This window comes from Typopeltis vanoorti, chromosome 15 (assembly GCF_054136105.1).
Source record: "Typopeltis vanoorti isolate ZY-2024b chromosome 15, IOZ_Tvanoo_1.0, whole genome shotgun sequence".
In the NCBI taxonomy this organism is placed as follows: domain Eukaryota; kingdom Metazoa; phylum Arthropoda; class Arachnida; order Uropygi; family Thelyphonidae; genus Typopeltis; species Typopeltis vanoorti.
The window spans coordinates 56,119,194-56,134,592 of record NC_143563.1 but is presented as its reverse complement, the minus strand read 5'-3'; the positions used below and the strand labels follow the sequence as shown (position 1 = coordinate 56,134,592).

Genomic DNA, 15,399 nt, shown 5'->3' with positions numbered 1-15,399 from the left:
GATATTAGCAATTTCGCTCTGACTGGATGAAATTTAATGAAATTTTTAATTTCAATCGACTAGACTTATTGTGACAAAATTTGGTTGAACGAATTTCTTAGCCTATTCCTCCCCTTATTAACTGCAATTACATGTTTTCGAGGTTATTCGGGAGATAAGTGCATGTGGTACTGTTTTCCCTACAGATAAATCGCTAACTGTACAATGAAGCAGGATGTATACTTACATTAAATGCTCTAAAATGCAAGAAAATAATTAATACGCTTCATTGACTGCTTCCATATGTTGTCTGTATCATGAGTAACGTTCTGCATTGTTAGTGAACATTTTCTAAACAATAGTTTGCAAGAAAAATGACTTTTCGATGAATTGCATTTGAGGAATTGGTCATTCGATGAATTGTCTTTCGATTAACTGTTTTTCGATGAATTTGCCTGTAACCGTACTTCGTAGTATGCATGAACATAACGTGTGTGCAAAATGTTTTCTTGCTAATGCTATATACAATTCAGCATTATAAACAAACATTTTAGAAGCAACTTCCAATCTTTTCTCTCTCTCTCTTTAAAATTACATAGAACTCTTTTTAAAGGAAAATAAAAACTTGACTCTTCCTTTCACAGCTACAGTCGATTCCATTTTAGTTATTTAATTCATACCTGTTTTTCTTGCAATTAAAGAAAACATCCACCCCCCCCCCCCCCCACACGTTGACTCAAGTATTTGGACACCTTACATGCCATCCATTTTAGATCTCACCACATGCAAATATTCAGGAATTACTCGCATAAGTTCTGGTAATAAGAGGTGGGATGTGCTGCATGTTTTGCGCTGTACTCAATGTCAAGATGTCCCAGTCAGCTGAAATGACAGACTTCCAACGTGAGATGGTAGGTAGATGTTGCATCAGTGGTCTTTCTGTCCATGACATTGCTATTGAAATCCACTGCTTATGTCATTTGTAGATGGAAAGTTGATGTTGCTACCATTGCAGAAAAATGCTCTGGAAGGCCAAATATTCACTAACTGAGATAGACGAGCTCTGTCTTGGAAGTCAGCTAAACATTCCGACAGCCAGGTGAGCAGTTGGAATGTTTGACACGCCCCAACATCATCAACAGAACTTGCAGTCAACCTGGAAAATTCTGCATGGACATCGGTCACCACTGCAGCTAACTGAAGAGAGTTGCATGCCTTAGGTTATCATGACAGAACTGTTGCGAACAAGCCACATATCACCCCCTCACACCCAATGAATCATACTTTCAAATGTTTCACTCAGTCATGTCTGGATCTGGAGATTACCCGGGGAATGGTTCTGGACAGCCTTAATCCAAATGTCAAGTTTAGTTAAGGCTCGGTAATGGTATAAGTTCTTTCAGTTGGATGGATATAAGTCCACTTATAGATGTGCCCAAAACCATGGCGTTTGATAGAAAACTGAATGTCATGAACAACATCATGTTTCTGACGCTGTGGAAGTACTTCAGCAGTGATTCTTGCATATTTCAACACAATAATGCTTCATGCAATACTGTACAGCATGTCTGAGACTGGTTTCTACAAAATAACGTGGAAGAGGTGGACTGGTCAGCTCAGAGTCCAGACCTCAACCCAATTGAACATCTTTGGTGACAAATTAGAGTGGAAAATTCACTCCAGGCCACAACAGCCATCATTAGCATCAGCAATGGGGAAGCTTTGCACAAAGAATGGAAGAATATTTCTGTTGTGACATATCAGAAATTGGTTGAAATCATGTCTCCCAAAGGGTAGTTGCAGTCATTCAGGCCAAAGGTGGTCCCACCAGTCAGTACTAGAAATGTAATTTTTTTTAAAACCACAATCAAGAGTCTTAAGTACTTTTGTCAACATAGTGTGTGTGTGTGTGTGTGTGTGTCAGGGGAGTATATTCCAGGTGCTGTGCACAGTTTACGGAAAAGTCGCCCCTCGCATTTCACCCCCTGTAGATAATGAGTAGGTTACAAAAATGTAAATACAGTCAACTCTCGATAACTCGAATTTTTATTGAAGTCCCAGCCCCTTTAGTGGAGATTCAATGTTAAACTTTCTCGATTACTCAAACCGAACTTCCAATAACTCTAACTTTTCCGAACAAATTTTCAAAATTACATTTGTGTACAAATTGTCACGTAACTTTTAAACTAATTTCTTTTCTTTTGTATGTCTTCAGGGTTCTGTTTCCATTGTGAAAGTATTAACTGGAACTGTTAATCCTTTCACAATGGAAATAATACATACTCGACCATGAGGGCGATAGTCACGTGGTCAGTGATAGACATGGGGGGGGACAGTGGACAGCATGCGTTTGCTGTTTTCGGTGCCTCGTTATCGGTGGTGCATCGCATGAACAAGCTGAGCATTGCAGGTAGTGCAATATCTACATATTATTTTTGCATCTTGATTGATTAATCCTGTGTGTACAATGGCAAAAAGTGTTCCGTCAATAAGAGGCAAAAGAAAATTGGTAGATGATAACCACGTTTATGTGTTTTCAAAGAGAACTGAAGATGAACAACATGGAATCTGGGTTTGTGAAAAACGTTTCCACCTGCAAAAGGCCTGTTTGGACAGAGGGTTTGAAAGGTCCAGTTGTGAAAGTCATAACTAAATATAACCATGAAGCTCAAGCTGCAAGGTCTGAAGCATCGCAATTGATTGGTCAAATATGGCAACATGCAACAACCACGAACGAATGGCCACAGCAAATTGTTGCATCAGTAATTGCAGAGGCTCATGCCAATGTCATGGCATTACTTCCTAAAAAGGATTCACTTAAATGAACCACTCATCATGTTCGATGCAACAATGGTACTCCTGCTTTACCAAGCAATCTCCAGGACTAGTAATTCCACAAAATTATCAAGAATTTATTATTGATAGCAATGTACAACAGTTTTTGATGTATGATTCTCAGGACGAACTGCTCCCAGGTCGCGTGCTTATTTTTTCCACTAGTAACAATCTTCAGTTATTAGCGTGTAGCCAGGAGTGGTTTTCTGATGCAACTTTTAGCACGTACCCAAGCATTTCCAGCAGCTTTATACAATTCATGTGGTTCAATTCAATGCAGTTGTTCCAGTGGGCTATGCGCTTCTGCCAAACAAAACTCATGCCACAAATGTCAAGTTGCTTCAAGAAGTTAAAAATCTACAACCGGGTCTCCAACCCCAGCGACTTATGACAGATTTCGAACAAAGTGCCATGCAAGCCTTCCAACAAGAATTTCCTGGTATTGTAAATACCAGTTGTTTTATTCCATCTTTCTCAAAGCGTTTGGTGAAAGGTACAGAATGAAGGTTTAAAAGCCCGATACAAACAAGACCATGAATTTGCTCGTTGGATTCGAATGATTCCAGCATTGGCACTTATTCCTCCGGCTAACGTTATTCAAGTATTTGAAGATTTAGTTGAAGCTGATGACTTCCCCATTGAAGCTATGGTGATTGAAAACTACTTTGAACAGACATGTATTGGAAGAAGACAACAGAGAGGCGCAATTGCCCATTTTTGCCATCGAATTGTGGAATGTTTACACACGAAAACTGAATGATCAGCAACATACCAACAACAAGTGTGGAGGGGTGACAAAGGGGATTTCAGGAAACTTGTGCTACTTTATTCCCAAATATTTAGGATAGGTGGTATTTTGGTCAGTACTCTGAGGTATGCTGATGAGACAGTACTCTTTTGTAATGACAAGGAAGAACTAGGACAAATTCTTGACAAAGTTAACAAGATCAGTAAGAACAGAGGATTTCAGCTCAATCCTAACAAGACAGATTATGGTTCTCAAAGGAAATACAGACGGGGAGCTCCTGAAAAAAAAAAAAAAAAAAGTGTACCTTAACGGTGAAAGAATTGAGGAAGTCAGTAAGATTGAGTACCTGGGATCCATTATTAATGTGAACAATTGCTGTTCAGATTACATCAGAAGATTAGGAATGACTAAAACAAGTCAGAAAATTGTCTAAAATCTGGAAAGATGGATCTATGTCCACAGGAACAAAGTTGAGGATTTTGGATGCAGGCTGTTTTTCTAACAGCAACTTATAAATGCAAGACTTGGAACCTAAAGAAGTCTGTTAGAAAAGGGATAGCTGCTTTTGACATGTGGTGTTACAGAAGGCAGTTGAGAATATATACTGAAAGGCAGACATATAGATGGGTGGTAGAATGAATCAGTAGAACTATAAGGCTCCTTAAGGATACTGACATAAGAAAGCCGAAATACTTTGGATACACTGAAAGCATGGAAGGAGGACTTCTCAAAACAATAATAGAAGGTAAAGTTCCTGGAAAAAGAGGAATGGGTAGACTGACAATGAGATGGATGGATGGTGTATCTGGAGTGACTGATCTTCAGAGTTGAAACCTGCAGCAAAGCATACAACAGGACCACATGGCAAGGATAGGTGTGGCACATCACCAAGCATCTGATTGACCATATGGCAACTGTTGATATCAAAGGAACAGATGGATGGATAGTTGCTATTGTGATTATCAAAGGGGAATTTTAAGATTACGTTGCAAAATTTCTAAAACTTACCTATTTTGCTAAAGTTTAATTCTTCAATCCCTACTATTAAATCTTGCTGTCTCCATGAAATCTGTGCCTTTAAAAGAATAACACAGCACTATTTGAAGAAACTCTCAGCAAGCTTTCTTATGAGGAGGATAAAATGTCATACAAAAAATTTAGCAAATCTTTTTAGTGAGGACATTACACTTTCATCCTCATGTAACAGCCATTGTCAGAGAATTTTATTGCCCTATGCCTGTAAAAATATTGTTAAACAACTTTACCACAGACTACTTGATGCCAGAACTGACTGCTTCAGATATTATATTTGGTTATTATTAGATTATTATTGGGCTACCCAATGTCCAAACTGGTTTCAGGAAAGGGAGATGTACTAGAGATCACATTGCCACCATTAGATGGATCACTGAAAAGACCCATGAACATCAGTACTTGTGTTTCACTGATTACAACAAACCATTTGACTGTATAGATCATGATAAACTATGAGTGGCTCTGCATAAGCTGGTGTCCCATCTCACCTGATCAAGCTTATTAGATTGCTGTTATATTGATCAGGAAGCAACAGTGCGAGCACTTTATGGTGACACAGATTGGTTCAGAATCAGCAAGGGTGTGAGACAGGGATGTATTTTGTCCCTGTGCTCAACCTCTATGCTGAAGTGATCATGAGGAAATTAGACATGGACTCATCCAATATCAGAATGAAGACAGGAGAAAGAGCTATAAACAACTTGAGGTATGCAGATGAACACAACCTTATTGCAGAAAGAGAAGAAGACCTACTAAATCTAATTTTGTAAAGCAAGAAAGAAAGTGGAAAAAAAATTAGGCTGTACCTTAACATAAAGTAAACAAAGATTATGACAACAGTAGCTAGTGGAGAAGTGAAGTTTAAAATCAATGATGAAGAAATTCAATCAGCTCAATCAGTTTCATCTTCCTTGGTTCAAAAATTGACTGTGATGGCAGATCCACCTCTGATATCAAATGTAGGATCACTCTGGACCATACTACAATGGTCAGCACGAATAAGATCTGGAAAAACAAAGATCGCTTGAAGTACCAAAAGTAGACTAGTCAGAGCTATAGTTTTTCTCATAATGATATATGGTTGCAAGAGCTGGACAATAAAAAGGGCTGACAGAAGAAAAATTCAATGCATTTGAAATGTGGTGAGGGCAGAAATTGTTACAAATACTATGGACAGCCAGGATAACAAATAGAAAAGTGTTGGAGCTCATAAAATCAGCAACATCACCCGAAGCTAAAATCAATAGACTACGACACACTTACTTTGGCAACATGATGCGTGCCAACTCACTAGAGATATCTGATGTCGGGAATGGTCAGTGGAACCAGAAAAGGGCCGACAAAGAACATGCTGGCTCAACATCATTCAAGCAGATACCAACATGAACATCAAACAACTGAAAGAAATAGTGCTTGACAGGACAGCATGGAGAACACTTGCCTACAAAGTCACCAAGAGTCAGATACGAATAAATGGTTAAATTATCATCATCAGATTATTATTAAAAAATATTTCATCCAACATTGCAGTTTCCCCCTTATATCTTGCACTTATGTTATATCTATATATGGTACAGGAGGTATTATAATTAGAAAAAGGCTGTCTTATTACAGTTGATGCTCACTATAGCAAATTTCTTTTAGCACAGCACTACTTATGGGAGCATTGGTTGGGACTTGTCAGTAGTTTGATATAGTGAGCGAGTTTGTTATGATAACAGTCAACTCATGTAAGTTGTAAAACCTGTAGTACTTAGCATGGTTAGGCAGTGCATTCTCTTACTTCCTGCTGCAAGTTTAGAGTGACTGTAGTAACATTGTTCAAATAATGCTAATTACTACCGGATTTTATTGCTTTTAAACCTTGTCAGCATCTATATAAAAAAAAAATAAAAAAAAAAAAAAGGAAGAGAAATATATACCTTGCCCTCTTTTTACAGTTCTTAACTTAACATGTGAGTAGTGGTTTTAACCTGTATAGCAAAATGGTAGATTTTCATCCTTGTTTAAAAGCTAAAAGACTTTTAGTGATAATACGAAGAATGTATGATCAGGAAAGCTGAGATCCTGTGTTTCAGATAATTTTATGCTGAAAATAGAAGTTAGGTATAGATCAAAGTTACTGGATTATGTAACCCTTAGCCCCATCCAATGCTAACATGTTTCAAGTTCCCAATCTTAGGTGATTGAGATTATCATATTTAACTAATACTTTATAACCAGAAGTTCTATTCCATTTCAAAGAGAGTGCTGAGACCTTACTTCAACACCATAACTTGAATTGAAATGACTGTATATCCTTGTCAAAAATATGGGAGAGTTTAATCCGAATAACACACTAAAGTTTTTTTTTAATTGAGACCTTTTTTTACTCAGTGTTGAACAAACCAAATCATCAACTTAAATATTATTAAACTGAGCTTAAGGAAAAATATTAGTTTTAATTTTTAATCATGTTGTTAACATAACAGTAATTCATTTAATACAATAAGATAATTTAATAATAAATAATAATAATAACACGGTAACTAATGTTTGAACAATATCACAGATATGTGTGCACCAGAACAGCAATCTAAAATACTGTTAAAAAGGAGGTAGAATCTATGTCTCCTTATGAGATTCTCAAAAATCATTAATTAAAAATGATACTGTAGGCCCCATTATACATAAAAAAAACCATATAACTCAACTGATAACACCCATTAAAAATACTGGCATTCTCATTAAAATCTCATGTAATAAAATAATATGCATACTCACTGGTCGAAATTAAAAACATCTGAATTTGCTTGTAATGCCATAGCATCTGCTTGATCACTGCTAGTGCTGAATTGGTCATCATCCACAATTTTGGCTACCAAATCATCTAGAGCAGAGCGATCGTTTAAAACTGTCCCAGGAATGAAATTTGTGACAGATTCATTTATCTGTGGAAGCTGTGTAGATGATGCCACAAGATCTGCAACTTCATCAGAGCATGTTCGTAAACAGCTCTGAAATAAAAACATTTCATATATATGACTATCTTTATGAAACTATCAATTTTGAAATGAAAAGGGGTATATAAATATACAGTCTTCAAAATACAAACAAAAATTAATGATTAAGTTACCTTTAAAAAAAAAAATTACTGTATTCTATTTTACACAGTGGAGGAATTTGAGTCATTAGAACAGGCAAAGAAAATAGAAAAAGTGGTCCTTGTTGGAGACCTGAACAGCAGAGTAGGAAATGAATCCCACCAGCCATATAGGAACGTTTTGGGAAAATTTGGAGAAAAGGGCAAAGCTAATAATAATGGGAAGTATTCATCAGATTTCTGCTGAAGACACAGACTAGCGATTACTATAATAAATTTAGTTTAATCCTTTATCCAAGTGTAAGCAAACAAAGTTTGCACCTGAAAATATCTTCAGGACTGAGGTAAGGTAGTGCAACACCAGGAAACTCTGAGCAAAGGTGAACCAAGCTCTCACCACTACTTGTCTCAGTATCTCCCATAATGCAAAGCACATCTCCTTGCAGACATGTATACTGCTATGCATTAAGGGAAGAGCCACTACCCAGACCGGTTTCAACCTTTATTGAGGTCTCGTCAGTGGGAGGCAGACCCAAACGTGGAGATACTAAGGCAGAAGCAAAAGGAGAGGTCATATTTACCTATAGAAGTTGCCAACAGGTGTACCACCTTATTATTGAATTACTCTGGATTTAGGGAAAGATGTGTTGGAAGTTTATTTTGCACTTGGTTAGACTATAATAAATTTAGTTTAATCCTTTATCCAAGTGTAAGCAAACAAAGTTTGCGCCTGAAAATATCTTCTGGACTGAGGTAAGGTAGTGCAACACCAGGCAACTCCGAGCAAAGGTGAACAAAGTTCTCATCACTCCTTGTCTCAGTATCTCCCATAATGCAAAGCACATCTCCTTGTGGAGATGTGCTTTGCATTATGGGACATACTGTATACTGCTATACATTAAGGGAAGGGACCACTACCCAGACCGGTTTCAACCTTTATTGAGGTCTCGTCAGTGGGAGGCAGACCCAAACGTTGAGTGATGAGAGCTTGGTTCACCATTGCTCGGAGTTGCACTACCTTACCTCAGTCCTGAAGATATTTTGAGGTGCAAACTATCGAACAGAAATGCTAAAGTATGGAGGTATAAAAGTTTTGCAGCTACACTGTATAATTCATAGGGTTTGAGCAGAAGGTGGAATTCCCGATGATTGAAGTAGAGTTCTCATAGTACCCATCTGAAAAAAGGGAACAAAGTTGAATGTGAGGTGGAGCAATTTCTCAACTAAGTGTTCCAGGTAAGATTTATCCAAGCATACTTAAAAAGGTCCGTGCGGTTAGCCTAGTGGCTGTGCGCTTCGCAACCATATGTCTGGGGAAGGAGTGTCCTAGGTTCGATTCCCATCGGTGGCGTGAGGAGCTAAAGGATCTTCCTTAGCCATAGCCAAGTTAGCTGGTCTTGGGCATGGACAGTAGGGTCTTTCTCCCCAATTTATCTGGGGTTTTTCATCCTACAAAGCAGGCAAGCCAGCCTTGAGAATTCAACACCACTGCAGACATAGGATACACCAGGGTATAGGGCTGACCACCTTATCCTGTGAACGGTTGAGGTCCTATGATTAATAAAACCCTTGATACTACAGGTAAAAAGAGGGGGAAAGGAAAATGAAATGAGAGATAAGATACTTAAAAATAAGTTGATAAATATTGTCGAAGAGACACTTCAAGAACAAGCTGGGTTCAGGCCAAATAGATGTTGTTCAACATCAGATTTTCATTTTTAAAACAAATAGTTCAGAAATCATGGGAATATGACAAGGATCAGTATTTGCAGTTTGTAGATCTGGAAAAGATATATGAAAAGTTGTCCAGAGAAAGCTTTTTAAAACACTAGAATTATGAGGGTCGTCTGAAAAGGTCTCGGCCTAACAATGAAAAAACGAATTTATAATTTCAAAATTATTTTTATTTTACAAAATAATCTCCCTTAAGACTAATACATTTATTCCAGCGATGCTCCAGCGCCATTATTCCGTCCCTGTAGTAGTTTTCAGTAAGATCTGCAAAATACCCCTCTACAGCTGCAATTACCTCTTGATTCGAAGAAAAGCACTGATCAGGGAAGAGTTTTAGTTTTGGTAAGAGATAGAAGTCAGAGGGAGCCAAATCTGGGTGGATGTTCCAACAATTCATAGTGCAGATCCCTTAATTCTCCCCCATTGCCAAAACACTTTTGTGGGCAGGTGCATTGTCCTGATGAAAGATGATTTTTTTTCCCCCTTCTACAAACTGGGTCTTTTCTCACAAATTTTTTTCGTCTATTCTGGTTAAAAGATTGTAATAATATTCCCTGGTTATTGTTTTACCCTTTTCAAGATATTAATAAACAAAATGTCTTTAGCATCCCAAAACACCAATGCCATGACCTTTCCTGCTGATGGAACAGACTTTGTCTTCTTTGGCACTGCTGAACAACCGGCTTCTGTCAACTATTTTGACTGCTGTTTGGATTCTTATGTGTAATGGTGAATCCAAGTCTCATCCATAGTAATAAATCGATGCACAAAATCAGTTTTATTCTTGCTAAAACACACCAAGCACTGTTCAGAAATTTTCATGCGAGTGTGTTTTTCATCTGCTGTGAGCAAGCATGGCACCCATCTTGTGCAAAACGTTTTAATTTGCAATTCTTCATGCAAAATATATCCTATATGTTCTTTTGAAATGCCTATAGTCTCAGGAATTTCACGCACTTTGACTCGCCAGTCATCCAATACCATATTGTGCACTTGCTCAATGATTTCTGGTGTTGTTACACTTTTTAGACGTCCTTCATCTTCAAGGCTGGTATGCCCACATTTTTTAAACTCGGCAGTCCATTCTTAATTGTCGAAAACGAAGGAGAAGAGTGCCCGTAAACTTTTATGAACTTCGAATGAATTTCTTTTGCCGTTAAACCTTCTTTTACAAAGAATTTTATAACTGCACGATACTCAATTTTATCCATTTCAAGGATACATACAGACAATACTTTTGCTTCAGACATTAAATAAAACAAACTACTTGATAGAATGACTTGCAATTTCACATGGATGCTTATGACAGATGTACCAAGTTAGAAAAAAAAAAAAAATCTTGCCGATAGTGTTGCCATCTATGGTCAAGGCCGAGAACTTTTCAGACCGCCCTTGTATATGGGGTGCATGAAACATTATACAGAGCAATATATGTCTATATTTAAGTTGTCAATTTGCAGTTATAACTGAAGGAAATACAGGAAGATGGATTGATGCTAAATCAGGGGGGCAGTAAGACAAGGATACGATTATCTCCATTCTTATTCATCATCAATATGGATTACATTAAACTAGTGGCCAAAATTGTGGAAACCTTTTGGAAAAAAGTGTATTTTTGAGGTTTGATGGCTCATAACACCACTTTTTATTGGTGTAATACCATAAAATTATATATCAATGGAAAGATAATTTAATCAAGAATGTAATGCAATAACTTTTATGAAGGATGGATTTTTTATTAGAACAGCAGTTATAAAGAAGAAAAATTAAACACACAGAAAAAATGAGATATACAAAAATTCTCACAATGTGAGTTAATACCTAGTTGGGTAACCTTTAGCGTTAATTACGGCCAAACAACGCCTTCTCATGGAGCGAACCAAGATTTTTTAGTTCTGCAGCTGTTACAATGTGAAACCAAGATTGAATTATTGCTTCTATTAATTGGGTTTTATTGGTGGGTTGCTTCTGACTAACAAGTTTCTTTAGTCGGCTCCAGAGATTTTCGATTGGGTTAATGTCTTGGTTATTCCCAGGCCATTCTAGCAGTGGAATATGATTATCTTGAAACCACCACTTTTTGCACACAGCAGCAACATGATATGGAGCTGAATTCTGTTGAAATATAAATGCTTCATTATCTTGGAAAAGATAACGTGTGGAAGGCTTCAGTTTAGGCTCAAGTATTTCATTTATGTATTTTTGGGCATTTATATTCCCATTAATCACGCAAATTCTGCCCACACGTATTGATGTCATACAACCCCAGATCATAACACTCAGTGTTTCAAGGTAGGTGTAATGCAATCAGGATTTTATTTTATCATATTTTATGCCATCACTACCAAACAGGGAGATTTTGGTCTCATCACTCCAAATAACACTGTTCTGCTGTCCAGTTAACATGGGTTTTAGCCCAGTTGAATCTTTTCAACCTTTGTTTGAGAGATAAAAATGGCTTTTTTTGTGGAATTCTAGCATTTAGATCAAATTCCTGCAGTCTGCATCGAACAGTCCTTGCACTCAACTTCACATTGTATTGCGCCATTTCATTTTGTATATACCCAGATGATTTTCTTCTGTCACATAGGCAGAGTTTCTCAATTCTTCTATCATCACTTGCTATTGTGCACCTTTTCCTGCCTTTACCAGTCTGGTTTTGTAGTGACTGAGTCTCCTTATTCCTCTTCAAAAATTTAGAAATGCCACCTTTGGTTAAGTTTCCACCAATTTTTCTTCTAATTTTTTCACAACTGTAGCATTGTTTACTTAATAGTACTATTTTACATTGCTTTCTGGGTGACCAGTCAACTCTTTGCACCATTTCTTTAATTTTATTACGTTTTACAAGCTCGCTAAATGAAAGAAAACAAAAAAAAAATAAAAAAATAAATAAACCAACTTGATAGCAATCACATAACACACTGACAAATGTCCTCCTCTCAGCTCCAATACATGACATCAATAGCTGAATCCTACTGTTACCTTATTGGCTCATTGCCAAAACAAGATGACACCTGATTGGCTCTCTAAACACTCATGCTCATTGGCTACATTCAAATGAAGGAAAGCTACTTCATATCAACCTAAGCAAGTTGTGCTTCTTTTTTTCTGGTTAATTTGGCTATAACTTTTCATAGAATACAGATAATTGAACAAATTTTGTTGCATTACATTCTTGATTAAATTATCTTTCCATTGTTATATAATTTTATGGTATTACACCAAAAAAAGGTGGTGTTATGAGCCATCAAACCTCAAAAATACATTTTTTCAAAAAGGTTTCCACAATTTTGGCTGCTAGTGTATGAAAGAAAGTGACATTAGGCCTGATATTAGAATTGGACATGTCAAACTTAGCTTTTTGATTTATGCAGATGATGATGTACTCCTAACACACCTAATGCAATTCTCCAGGATTCTCTATCTAAATTGAATAACAGTTATTATTATTTCGGGCAACTCCAAGGAGTCGACAGACTCATCGAGGGAGGCCCTAACATCATGTCAAACACAACTATTCGACATTCACACAGTATCTATCATACCTCGCCTTGAACTCATTCACGGTCATAGCACTCACAACAGACTCTGGCAGCTTATTCCACTCATTTACCACTCTCCAAGTAAAAAACCTAGCTCTAACACCCCCTGTTAACCACATTCTTGCCAAGCTTCCATGTATGGCCCTAGTCTTCACACCACCAGTCCTATTCACAAAAATATCTTCTGGATTAATCTTATAGAAACCTTCAGTAATTTGAATGTCTCAATCATATCACCCCTTTCCCGCCTATCAACCAATTTTTGCAAACCACAAATCTTCAATCTGTTTTCATAAGGTTCATTCCACACACCTGCCACCATCTTGGTCACTCGTCTCTGGATCCTCTCCACCTCCTGTCCATCAAGAAGAAACTCTGGTGCCCATATCTGGGCACAGAAGTCCAGATAGGGTCTTATCAGGGCTCGATATAGAGGAACAATAACTTGCTTATCTCTGCTTGTTAAAGTATTTTTCAGTAACCAAGTGATTTGATGAGCTGATTTAGCCACTTAATGTGCCCCCTAAACTTCAATTCCCTATCCACCAACACTCCCAAATCCCTGGCCTCATCAATCTCCTGGAGTACGGTTCCACCAATGTGATATACTGCTGCTAATCTTTTCACTCCAAAATGCATACCCTTACACTTTGCCACATTAAATTGACATCCATTTTCTTAGCCCAGTCCTCCAAACTATCCAAATCATCCTGCAAAATTTTGACATCCTGTGCACTCACAATTGCTCTACCCAACTTTGCATCATCAGCAAACAAGTGAACACTTCCTCTCAAATCCTTTCCTATATCATTGATGAACAAATTGAAAAGCAGTGGTCCAAGAACAGAACCCTGCAACACATCACTAGTCACAAGCAATCTTTTGGACTCCACTCCTGAATAAATCACTCTCTGGTATCTCTCCATCAACCACCCTCCTATCCATCTCACCAACCCTATATCCATCCCCATCTGCTCCAGTTTACTGATTAGAGTTCCATGTGGTATCCTGTCAAAGGCCTTGGCAAGGTCCAGTAGAATCACTGAAAACCCATTACCCTTATCCAGTTCAGTCGTCACTGTGTTATAAAACGTGAGCAAATTACTGAGGCATGATCTACACTTCACAAAACCATGTTGTCCCCCATACAGTATCCCATTTTCATCTATCCAATCCTTTATTCTTCTCTTGACTAGTTTCTCCAAGACCTTGACAATAATTCCTGATATGCTAATCGGTCGGTAATTTACAACAGCAGTCTTGGAACTTCCTTTATGCAGTGGAACTATTTTCCCCTCTTTCCGCCCCCTTGGGACTAACCCAGACCCGAGACTCAAATTAAACAAAATGGTCAAGGGTACTGACAATTCTTTAGCCGCTTCACGTACGACACGAGCTGGTATACCATCCAATCCCACAGATGTATTGACATTGAGGTTTTGCAATAGACTACTCACCTCCACCTCATTCACCACGATTCCTGTATAAACTTTTGGTTCATTCATTTCTGCAATGTCACCATCTGAATGATATGCGCTTGCAAAGTGCTCGCTCAGTAATTCAACTATATCAGCTGATTCGGTTACCTCCCTACCATCGGCATTCTTTAAAATCATTCTGCCATATACATTTTTTCTTTTACTTGCAACATATCGTAAAAACTGTTTAGGATTGTCTTTAGCATGGCCAATGTTCTTTTGTAATCCTTTTTTGCTTTTCTTACCACACTCGTTACCCTTCTGGCCCGGGCTTTATACTGTTCATGTGCCTGCCGGTCACCTTTCTCCTTAAATTCCCTCCATAGTTGTTTCTTTTTTTTGCAGCTCAAGCTTAATGGTGTTATTCATCCATTTAAATCCTACTTGATTTATTATTCGGACTCTAGGTATACAGTCAGCCATTGCTTCATGCAAACACTTCTTAACCGCCTCCCATGCACTGTCATCTAGCCCTTGTAATTGTACATGCCATGGCACTGTACTAATCAATCTCCTAAGCTTGTCATACTTACGAGCCCGATAATTCCACATGTAGCCTGTCTTAATTGTAAATTCCACACCTTTAGCCACCTCCCAAGTCAAAATCCTATGATCACTCTCACCAATTGGTGGCAATGTGGTCATATTCGTTGTAACAAACATAGTTGTAACAAATTCGGTGTAAAATTCAGCAATAAAAAGACCATAACTCTAAAAATAAGCAGGAGCATAGAAAACTTCAGCTGAATCGTGAATGGAGATCCAATAGAACAAGTAAAATATTTTAGCTATTTAAGTACAGTTTTTAGTGAAGATAGCAGATTACATCTGGAAATAGATAAAAGAATAAGCAAAGCTGTAATGGTGGGTAGCCAGCTGAATAAATTTATATGGAATAAGAGAGAAATTATTCCAAACATTACATTAGATGTATACAAGACTGTGCTCAAACCAGTTTTAAGT

General features: G+C 37.6%; 1 protein-coding gene across 1 annotated transcript in view; it reads right to left on the bottom strand.

Moving 5' to 3' along the window:
* Positions 1-15,399, bottom strand: part of LOC150098775 (uncharacterized) — a 188,166-nt gene that overhangs the window by 91,118 nt on the left and 81,649 nt on the right. Inside the window, exon 4 of the mRNA XM_090405749.1 lies at positions 7,361-7,593. Coding sequence (XP_090261875.1) covers positions 7,361-7,593 — 233 coding nt within the window. The remainder of the gene's footprint in view (positions 1-7,360; positions 7,594-15,399) is intronic.